The 11,376-nt window shown below is 51.7% G+C and overlaps 2 protein-coding genes across 2 annotated transcripts in view; one reads left to right on the forward strand and one right to left on the reverse strand.

Moving 5' to 3' along the window:
* The window catches only part of virma (vir like m6A methyltransferase associated), a 15,120-nt gene extending 4,107 nt beyond the window's left edge, over positions 1-11,013 (reverse strand). The window contains 19 exon segments of the mRNA XM_067238500.1: positions 130-382; positions 468-703; positions 1,316-1,471; positions 1,696-2,084; positions 2,315-2,408; positions 2,522-2,604; positions 4,533-4,687; positions 5,105-5,632; positions 5,761-5,987; positions 6,497-6,634; positions 6,731-7,440; positions 8,146-8,367; positions 8,497-8,616; positions 9,364-9,416; positions 9,418-9,527; positions 9,611-9,659; positions 10,007-10,093; positions 10,405-10,517; positions 10,941-11,013. Of these exon segments, the coding sequence (XP_067094601.1) occupies positions 130-382; positions 468-703; positions 1,316-1,471; positions 1,696-2,084; positions 2,315-2,408; positions 2,522-2,604; positions 4,533-4,687; positions 5,105-5,632; positions 5,761-5,987; positions 6,497-6,634; positions 6,731-7,440; positions 8,146-8,367; positions 8,497-8,616; positions 9,364-9,416; positions 9,418-9,527; positions 9,611-9,659; positions 10,007-10,093; positions 10,405-10,517; positions 10,941-11,006 (3,789 nt within the window). The 5' untranslated portion in view covers positions 11,007-11,013.
* The window catches only part of rnf41l (ring finger protein 41, like), a 50,442-nt gene that overhangs the window by 11,209 nt on the left and 27,857 nt on the right, over positions 1-11,376 (forward strand). The gene's annotated exons all lie outside the window — the stretch shown is intronic.

The following is an 11,376-nucleotide window of genomic DNA, read 5'->3' on the forward strand; positions in this document are numbered from 1 at the left end:
TGTGTGTGTATGGTGTGTGTGTTTATGGTGTGTGTGTTTATGGTGTGTGTGTTTATGGTGTGTGTGTGTTTATGGTGTGTGTGTGTTTATGGTGTGTATGTGGTGTGTGTGTGTGTGTGTGTCGTGTACCTGGTCACACAGAGATTGCAGGATGGTTGCCACCAGCTCGCTGCAGTGCTGCTGCTGGAGGGAGGGGTCAGCTGGGACAGCCAATAGGGACAGCAGCAAGGGGAAGAGGTCGGCCAATGGTGGCTCGTCTCCGGGGGCAATGCTGGCCAGCAGGTTCAGAGCTGCGCTCTTACAGGCTCTCTGAGACACCAGGGCGTCCAATAGGGACAGCACACGAAGGACCTGGTTCCAGCACACACACTTCCCCTCCACCCTGAAACACACACACACATCATAGTCCTTTCTCCATTTCTGTGTGTTCTGGTGTGTGTGTGTGTTCTGGTGTGTGTGTGTCTTACTGCTGCAGTTCCCCCAGCAGCAGCTCCAGCAGGGTCTTCATGATGAGGGAGGCGGTGGGTGAGGACAGGTCAGCCAGCTGGACACACACCCGGCGCAGCATGGCAAGCAGGGGGGGGCAGCTGGTGCCACACACACACTTCAGCGCCTCGGACAACCCCCGCCACTGCGCACGCAGGTGCATGCTCCACAGCTTCCTGGTGTTAAGGGCCACCGCCACATCCTGGAGCGAGATCTCCTGGGGGGACAGAGCATGGGATCACCAGGATGGAGGGACAGAGCGTGGGATCACCAGGATGGAGGGACAGAGCGTGGGATCACCAGGATGGGGGGACAGAGCGTGGGATCACCAGGATGGAGGGACAGAGCGTGGGATCACCAGGATGGAGGGACAGAGCATGGGATCACCAGGATGGAGGGACAGAGCGTGGGATCACCAGGATGGAGGGACAGAGCGTGGGATCACCAGGATGGAGGGACAGAGCGTGGGATCACAAAAACTGGACTACACCTGGTTTCCTTCACCTGGCCAAAATACCACACACCTGTCTACTGGTCAGGGTAGCTGTCTACTGGTCAGGGTAGCTGTCTACTGGTCAGGGTAGCTGTCTACTGATCAGGGTACCTGGGTGCTGTGCATGGGTACCTGTCTACTGGTCAGGGTAGCTGTCTACTGGTCAGGGTACCTGTCTACTGGTCAGGGTACCTGTCTACTGGTCAGGGTACCTGGGTGCTGTGCATGGGTACCTGTCTACTGGTCAGGGTACCTGGGTGCTGTGCATGGGTACCTGTCTACTGGTCAGGGTACCTGTGTGCTGTGCATGGGTACCTGGGTGCTGTGCATGGGTACCTGGGTGCTGTGCATGGGTAGGGGCAGAGGCAGCAGCTCTGACAGCAGGGTGAAGCCAGAGTAGATGCCCTCAGGAGCCTTGAGCAGGGAGCCCAGCACCTCCCTCAACATCAGGGACCACGTGTTGCTGGCCAGGGTCTCCTCCGTGTGGGTCACCTGGGAGACACACGTTACACACTCTGTTTAACATCACATTCACTTTATAAGGAATTCTAATTTCTACAGACTAACAGAAACAGTAGCGTCACCATGACCCTGACCAACAGCTACGTTCTAAATACGATGAGTGTGCCTGTTTCATGTAATGAATAAAACAACCAGGCAGGCAGGCAGGCAGGCAGTGTGTGTGTGTGTGTGTGTGTGTGTGTGTTGAGCCCCACCTGCTCGCTGACCCCCTGTGTGAAGGTCAGCAGCACGTCTACGATGAGCGCCTGCACCCTGCTCTCCTCTCCGTCCAGCCGTCCGGACGCCGGCACCGAGCACACGATCATGTGCAGGGAGACGAGCACGCAGGCCACACGCGTGTCCCTGAACTGGAAGGCCCCGCCCCGCAGCAGCTCCATCAGCATGGCTCGAAGCAGGCGGAGTGTGTTCACACACACGCTGAGGATGAGGCAGCGTGGCGGCGTGGGCCCCATGTGCCCGTGCACACGCCAGGGCTGGAGCAGCACGCCGCACAGCTTCTGCAGAACACGCACACACGTGTCCAGGCCCTCACCCGAGAACAGCTGGATCACGGCTAAACTCCACCTGAGGTCCTTCTGCTGGCCTGCAGGAAGACAGAGATGCTGAGATACTGAGACGACACCACTGGAGGACTAACAGGTCAGGGTGGAGGTCTCAGCCTAGTGTGGAGAAGAGGCCATGTGTGGTGAGGACACAAAGAAGGTATTCAAAGTGTGTGTGTGTGTATAACATGGTGTGTGTGTGTATAACATGGGGTGTGTGTGTGTGAGTGTGTGTGCATTAGATGATGTGTGTGTGAGTATGTGTGCGTACCCTCTACTGCAGGCGGAGGACAGGCAAGCTGGGAGAGGACTCTGAGAGCAGTCACTATGCCGGTTCCCTCCAGAGTCAGCATGTTCTCCAGGTTCTAGTACAGAACACTCAGTCAAATTTGCATGTTCCAGAAGCCTGACTCACCTCAGGGCAGGTGTGTGGGGAGTAACATACCTGTTTAATGTAGTCTATGATGACGTAACATACCTGTTTAATGTAATCTATGAGGGCGGGAATGCTGCTGATGTCGAAGCGAAGTTTCTCCAAAGGCTCCAGCCACTTACTGAGCTCTGAAACACACACACACACGTTAGTCTGCACTGGTCTGTGTGTCATCTGGGTTCTCCTGTGCCTCTCAGGAGGGACAAGACTCATCATCACAAGTGACATAAACAACACTGAGTTGTTGGTAGAGCCCAACCGATATATTGGCGGGCCAATATTATCGGCCGATATTGGGCATTTTCCAAACTATCGGTATTGGCATTTATAATGGCCGATAAATGAATATTCATGTTATTTATTTATTTTTCAAAGGACATTAGGTCTCATATCTTAAGTTTGTATTTTTATACATTTTATTTATCAGAAACTGCATTAACATATTATTTTAGTTAGGAAATATTAACAGGAGTCAGATGGCTGAGCAGTTAGGGAATCGGGCTATTAATCAAAAGGTTGCTGGTTCGATTCCCGGCCATGTCAAATGACGTTGTGTCTTTGGGAAGGCACTTAACCCTACTTGCCTCGGGGAATGTCCCTGTACTTAGTCGCTCTGGATAAGAACTTCTGCTAAACGTGACTAAATGTAAACTACAAATAACTACTGTTAGGCAAATCAGTTTGTTTTGTTACGGGTTTCTGGATTTTTAAAATATTTTTTTATATCGGCCGATATCGGAATATCGGATTTTTAAAACACCAAATATTTGTATCGGTATCGGCCTTAAAAATCCTTTATCGGTCTGGCTCTAGTTGTTGGATGTGTGCGTGCTGTGTGTGTGTGTGTGTGTGAGAGAGTGGTGTGTGTGTGAGATAGCAGTATGCAGGGCTCAACATTAACATTTTTTGCCTCTGGCCCCACCGGGCCAGTGGGTTTGAAACTTACTGGCCCCAAGACAATTTTTACTGGCCCCCCTCCAAAAGTGGTAATTTATCATTGTTACAACAAAACCAAAGACTTATAAGTTATGTTATTCTGTTAACATGTTTAACCATTTATTAAACACATCCTGGATATAAAAAGAAAAAAAATGAAATCACATTTCTAGTGATAAAAAATTAAAAGTTAATAGTCAGCAAAACAATTGACTTTTAACCTCAAACATGACGTGCTCTCTCCCCTGCTGACAGCCATCACTGCACAACTCTGGCTGGCTGAAACTGAAACCTCTGGTCCCTCAATGCTAATATATAAAAGTTTCCATAGCATTTCATCAGTATGATACTAAGTACCCAAGTCGACACCATTCTTCTGCTGCAGTTCAATAGCCTGGGGGAACGAGGTGAACGGCTGGCCCGTCTTAATTACTTTATATGCCGTTGTTATAAGTCGTGCAATAACACGATGGGCATCTGCATTTAAATTCTTGACCAGCATGGTCAACGGCCTGGAATATGGATTGTCAACCATCCGCTTAGGTGTCACGCAAACCAGGTGCTGTCTGCTAGCATGGCTGGTCAGGTATTGTTTTCGAAAATTGTCGGTGCTTGTGTAAAAAGATCCACTTTTGTCTGCTTTAGACGGGAACATACGACAGACGACAGTGCATCTTAATTCCATAAAAAAAGTTGCTTCCGTTTCAGCTCGTAGCTCTCCTTCACTTCAGTGTCTCGCACCAGTTGTTAAAACATTTATTGAGATTAGAGGATTACGATTTGACAACCACTTGTCACTCACTACTTAACTCTTGATTTGCCAACTGTGCGCCCCACAAGCTGCAAAGTTATTTATGCATTTAGCAGATAGCAAAACATATGAAGGATGTTAACTTTTACAATGCAATTTTTTCTTCAATCAATGCTTTGCAGTGGCCCTATTGGGACAGTGAGTTGCTAGTTTAACTGTCCCAACGTTACTTTTTACTGGCCCCGGGCCATCGTTATTGTCGAGCCCTGGTGTGTGTGTGGTGTGTGTTACCCTGCATCTTGGTGTTGGTGTGCGAGTGTGTGTGTGTGAGTGTGTGTGTGAGAGATAGCAGTGTGTGTGGTGTGTTACCCTGCAGCTTGGTGTTGGTGTCATCGGTCTTGGCGTGGGCCAGCAGCATGCTGGCTGACTGCTCCATCATGCGCAGGTCATTGGAGGTCTGGACCACCAGCAGCAGCAGCATGCAGGCGTAGTTATAGGTGACCGGCTTCCGGGCCTTAGCTTCTCTGGAGGAGGGCAACACACAATGAACGCAAGACCTTATGTATTCTCTGTCACACACACACATCCCCCAGCTCCAACACACACACACTGAACCCTCTCTCACCCCAGACCATCCTCACACACACACTGAGCCATCTCTCACCCCAGACCATCCTCACACACACACTGAGCCATCTCTCACCCCAGACCATCCTCACACACACACTGAGCCATCTCTCACCCCAGACCATCCTCACACACACACTGAGCCATCTCTCACCCCAGACCATCCTCACACACACACTGAGCCATCTCTCACCCCAGACCATCCTCACACACACACACACTGAGCCATCTCTCACCCCAGACCATCCTCACACACACACTGAGCCATCTCTCACCCCAGACCATCCTCACACACACACTGAACCCTCTCTCACCCCAGACCATCCTTGCCGTGATGCTGCAGCAGGGTGAGCAGGCATGTCAGGTTGCTGTCCAGGCTGAAGACGTGGGCCACTGCGCTGCGGCCCGTCTGCGTGAAGGTGATGAGGTAGAGGGCGTGGAGCATGCCCAGCACGTCCGCATTATCGCCCTCCTCCAGCCCCTCCCCGCCCTCCCCCCCCGCTGCCACATGCCTCATCAGCTCTGACACGCTCTGGAGCGCGTGCAGAGCCTGCATGAGCCATGCCCCCAGACCCTCCTCACCCAAGCCAGGCCCAGCGTGCTCCCCGTCGCCCCCGGAGAACACAGTCTCCTCCCCCTCAGCCTCGGCGACAGTTGCTAAGAGACGAAGAATGAGGTTGGTTGGAGTGGGCTGGGCTAGGAGAAACAGCAGCCCTGATTGGGTGAGAGACAGGAATCGTAGGAGCTCTCGGACGGCCTGAGTGACGCCCACGTGCCCTGCCCCTGCCGCCTCCGACAGCACCACCGCCATGCTCTCCAGGAAGTTACACGCGTGCATGTACCTGATGACACAGATTCAACAAGTTAACCCTCAACAAACAGCTACTCTCAGCTCCATTCACTGCCCTGTATGGTTACACACAACAGTGCCAGTGTGTGTGTGTGTGTGTGTGTGTGTGTGTGTGTGTACCTGTACAGGGTAGGGTAGGGGTCGTCTCTCTCCTGGGGGCCGGTGATGCGGGCGCTGGTGGGGAAGGCTTTCCCAGGGGGCTGCACCATGCTGTGGGGGGCAGTCTCCAACAGGTGGTGCAGCTCCTCTAGAACCCCTGCCATCCTGTCCAACTCTGCCTCACTCACAGGGGAGGGGCCTAACACTGGCTCCTCCTCCATGGGGCTCTCAGCTTCCTCCATCTCCTCCTGAGACACCAGGACATGAGGACACCAGGACATGAGGACACCATGAAACATGTAGGTAACAACTCTTATCATGTGGTTTCCAGCTGTGTGACACACATCCTACCTGCGGGGATGTGTGTGTGTGTACGTGCGGGGATGTGTGTGTGTGTACCTGTGGGGATGTGTGTGTGTACGTGCGGGGATGTGTGTGTGTGTACGTGCGGGGATGTGTGTGTGTACCTGCAGGGAGGTGTGTGTGTACCTGCAGGGATGTGTGTGTGTGTGTGTGTACCTGCGGGGATGTGTGTGTGTGTGTGTGTACCTGCGGGGATGTGTGTGTGTACCTGCAGGGATGTGTGTGTGTGTACTTGCAGGGATTTGTGTGTGTGTACTTGCAGGGATGTGTGTGTGTACCTGCAGGGATGTGTGTGTGTGTACCTGCAGGGATGTGTGTGTGTGTACCTGCAGGGATGTGTGTGTGTGTGTGTGTGTGTGTACCTGTGGGGATGTGTGTGTGTGTGTGTGTGTACCTGTGGGGGGTCGCTCCAGGCGGCGGCCGTGCGCTGCAAGTCAGTCAGCACCTCGTAGGCGTGGCTCTTCTGCAGCACAGCGTTGCCAGCGGTTACCACCCTCACTGTCTCCTCGCGGAGGAACAGCTGAACCAGACGCTGCCAGGAGCAAAACATCCCATAACTACCAAGATCCTGAACAAACGTTTTTTTTTTTTTAAGGATCAGGTTCTGGAGTTTGTCAGAACCTCTTACCTGGTAGCCACTCCTCTGTGTTCCCTCTGAGTGTAGGAAGGCCTCCACACCAGCAGGGGCGCTGGTCAAGGCATCCAGCGCCCTCAGTATGCTCAGCTTCAGCGTGGATGAGATGTGGTCCCTGTGGAGGAGCTCCAGCAGGAGACCCAGGGCCCCCTCGCGCAGCAGCACTGTGAGGCCCTGCGGGGACTCTGCCAGGCAGGATGCCAGCTTAGCACCAGCTTTCAGCTGTCTGAGGTTCAGTGCGATGGGTTGGGTCAGAGCAATATCCATACTCAGACCCTGAAGAGCCCATTGGACCAGAGCCCCTAAAGGTTCCTCCCACTCTCCCTCCCCTTGTCCAATTAAACAGCCGAGCCCTTTGGCCAGCAGTCCAGATGCGTGCTCCAGAGCTGTGACCCAGCCAGCTCCCCTGTCTTCTCCTATCCCAGCCAGGAGCTCTCTCAGCTGGGCCACAGCCTCCGCCTCGGGCCCCTCCACGCCCCCAGGCGCTGCTCCCCCCCTGGCCTTCTCCAGCTGGGTGTCGAAGCGGGTCTTGTAGGGGGGGGTGAAGAAGAGCAGGGGGCGGAGCTCGCGCTCGTACGGGTCGTACTGGACGGGGGGCACGGACGCCAGGTCCTCAGGGGTGTAGTCCATGTCGAAGCTGGGCAGCTTGAAACTGTTGTCCAGGTCATCCTCGTCACTGGAGATCTGCTCATAGCCATCATCACCTGAGAGGGAGGGAGGGAGGGAGAAGTGCAATAGAGAGCAAGAGAGAGAAAGAAGGGGGGGGGGTAAGGCAAGAATAAGAGGCAGGGAGAGGGGGGAGAGCAAATTAATGGGATTTAAACAATCTCACACACGTAAAGCGATCTCTCTCTCTCTCTCTCATATATCAGTGAAAACATGCACAGTTAGTTTGTCATGCAAGAAGTGACAACAGCACAAGCAGCAGTCACAGTTGAGGCAGTTCTCTGTAACGAGCGGCTGGTGAAGGCTGCTCTGTAATGAGCGGCTGTTGAAAGCTGCTCTGTAATGAGCGGCTGGTGAAAGCTGCTCTGTAACGAGCGGCTGGTGAAAGCTGCTCTGTAACGAGCGGCTGGTGAAGGCTGCTCTGTAACGAGCGGCTGGTGAAGGCTGCTCTGTAATGAGCGGCTGGTGAAGGCTGCTCTGTAACGAGCGGCTGGTGAAGGCTGCTCTGTAATGAGCACACACACTCTGTCTTAGTGCCCAGTCCCAAAGCAGCCGCCGTGCGGCCCATCCCTCTCAGTGTGTCTGGATGGACTGGCTTGTTCTGAGATGTCATGTGTTTGGCGTGGGCGCTTGGGAGAGTAACTTAGTGGTGACGGGCCGGGGGGGTCAGTTTGGGAAAGGGCGTCTTGTCTGTTGTTCCTGTTGACACACAGGAGCCCCCCTACCTTCCTCCATCTCCTCACCCTCATCTTCCTCCTCCTCATCCTCCTCCTCGTCTGGAACACTCTCGTCCGTCCGTGCTTCCTCCTCCTCCTCTGGCTCCTCCTCCTCCTCTGGTTCCTCCCCCTCCCCCTCCGGCTCAGCATCTGAGTAGGCTTCGTCCAGGGGCAGTGACCTCTCAGGGGTCACGGCCTCCAGGGAGTCTTCACGCCCCGAGCATGACTCCGTTTTGACCGCCACCCCCACTGTGTCACATAGAGGATCATATTTTATTATTACTACCATCATTCAGGAGTACTTCTGATGCCTAGCACTGAGCATGATTGGCATGACCAGTCACTTTAAAACTGATAGATGTGTTGTGTGTGTCTGACCTGCCACTGGGACCTGCTCCTCTTCATCATCGTCTGGGGGAGGGGGTCCTGGGGGGGTGCGGGGTCCCCGGGGGGCTGGTCTAGGGGGGCTGCCGTTGTACTGTTCCTCTTTATCCCACTCTGAACAGAAACATGTGCACAGAAACATGTCAGAGAAGTTAGCAGAGATGGGAAGTAACAAAGAACTAATTACTTTAGTGTACTCAAGTAGATTTTGTACTTTCTTTTTTTTTCACCCACTATGTACTTTCTACTTCTTACATTCAACGTTTGCATCATAGATGAGTACTTGATGAGGACTTTACTGTGCTCCACTCTACTGTGCTCCATGCTACTGTGCTCCACTCTACTGTGCTCCACTCTACTGTGCTCCACGCTACTGTGCTCCACTCTACTGTGCTCCACTCTACTGTGCTCCACTCTACTGTGCTCCACTCTACTGTGCTCCACTCTACTGTGCTCCACTCTACTGTGCTCCACTCTACTGTGCTCCACTCTACTGAGGTCCAACAGGTAGTAGTAATTGCTACTTTTTACTTTAGTATATGTCAGAGCCCACACTTCTTTACTTTAACTTGAGGATAAAAATAGTGTAGTCAGCTCTTCAACTTTTACCAAAGTATTTTTAAACATGAGTATCTGTACTTCTACTTGAGTGAAGGATGTGTGGACTGTACCATCTCTGGAAGTTAGATGAGACATCCCGCCTGGTGGCTGATAACATTACGTGGCTCTATGGTTATGGTTAGGATCTGAACATGAGCTCCAGGTTTAGAATTGGGGAAGGAGTTAAAGTAACAGTCCTTTATCACCCTGAGATGGGGGGAATGTTAGGTGTGTATGTGTATGTGTGTGGCATGAACCCACCTTGTTTCATGACCCTCTTGGCTCCACCCTGCTGCTGTGGGGGTGGGGGGGGGAGGGGGAGGGGGGGAGTCACGGTCGTGTCCATGTGAGCGTTCTGCTGTCCCATACACCGCCACCGTCAGGCTGGTGTACCATCCCCGCAGAACCAACCCGTCTGTGTTCACCTGCACGTACGCACACGCACACACTGTCAGCTCGGTGCCTCCAGCCACAGCCAGACAAGTGAGGAGGTGAGAGAAAGATCTACCTTTCCACTGGGCCTGAAGATGATGGACTTGTTTTCATCATATTCCAGACTGGGGGAAGACAAGAACACAATGGATGACATTTCTATTCAATTTTCTGTGTGTGTGTGTGTGTGTGTGGGGGGGGGGGGGGGGTTGCTGTTACTGGAGAGACCAGTTGGAGAACAAAGACACCTGTTGAGGTATCGGACCACACCCTCTTGTTTCTTGGTTCCCTGTCAGGACAGATTTAAGGGCCAGCCCCACCCCAACAGGTTTTACAGGTGAAACACTGACCTACTTCCTTAACACTCTGAACACACAGCCAGGGTGAGAAACTAACGAGGGAGGGGGAAAGCAGGAGGGAATATTTCTCAGCAGGAACAGGAAAAGGGGTGGAGGAAAAAGGGGCGACTGACCTGCCCAGTCGATGGAACGTGGGGCTGTTGGGTTTGGTGACATTGTTGAAGAACAGCTCCAACTGGAAGGCATGAGGAGATGTCTCCCTGGAGGAAGAGCCAGGGCATGATCCCATTACAAATACACTGTTCCTTATGATGCACTTTCCTCTGGTCCGGCTTATACAGAGAGGAGATTCTTAGAACGCAACAACTGTCCTGTAACATGGTGATCTGAATAGGCTGGATTAGAAATGGCCAGGCAACCTCCTTTAGACAAAAATAGATCCTGACCAAATTACGTGTCTGTATAAACACATTGTGATTGACATGCTTAATGGGAATCATACATATATTTTTGTTGCATATTCGCTCGCAGAGGGGATTATATATGTGTAAGTGTGCACACGTTCGCTTACCCGAATGCCCTACAGTCGGGTAAACTGCTGTGTGCTTTGATTCCCGGGGGAATTACTCGCACCTCTGTGATCAAAACGCCGCATGGGAAACGCACCACGTCTACGTTGGTCAACTGGTGAATGAACACACGGGATGTGGTATGAAACCAATACATAAACACATGGCAACAATCATTTGCATAACTGACTAGCTAAAATGTCAACATCCCCAGCCAGACAAGCTAACGTCAGTAGTCTAGTTAGATCAACCCCTAGTAACATTGTCAAAGTATGCAGATTGGCTGGTAGGCTACTTGTTAGGGCAGTGGGTCTAACGTAAAACGAAGAGAGTAGTTAACAAGTAGGTTACGATGGTGAGCTAGCTAGCAGGCGAGCTAAGTGAGATAGTAGCCTAGCTAAGCTAGCTAGTTTAGCCCCGGTCTAGCTAACGTGACTCCTTGCCGCTTTGCTTAATAACTAGCTATATCGCTGGCTACGTCTAAGCAACGTGCACTTTACTGTAAAATCGGCGTAATCTGGGCCAATCTTGGCTTTACCTCTGCGCTCTGATGTTTAAATGTATCTAAAAACAAAAGCTCTGTTGAAGTATCCCCCGCCATCATTCGTTGTTGTTACTCAGGGGTACTGACACCGCTTCCGGTTTGCTAATACTAGTTCCGGGTTGTTCCACATTCGTGTCTACGAACAGTAAGGACACAATCGACACGATTGTCTTCCCAAATGAGTAAACTAATCAAACATAACACGATTCTAAAATCAGTACGCCCGATAGCTACCTTAAAGCAGCTATAAACTTTTAATTTGTACTATTCTATAGAATCTTTTTTTATATAGAATTCTTTCTTTTTTTGTATAAAAAAAATATGAATGCAGTGTTTAGGACTACATATGAATCATTTCTGATAAATAATTAGTCTGACTAACATTCATGTACAGTAACGAGATAATCAGATTATAAAAAAATAAATTCAA

Source organism: Osmerus mordax, chromosome 6, assembly GCF_038355195.1.
Source record: "Osmerus mordax isolate fOsmMor3 chromosome 6, fOsmMor3.pri, whole genome shotgun sequence".
Classification (NCBI taxonomy): Eukaryota; Metazoa; Chordata; class Actinopteri; order Osmeriformes; family Osmeridae; genus Osmerus; species Osmerus mordax.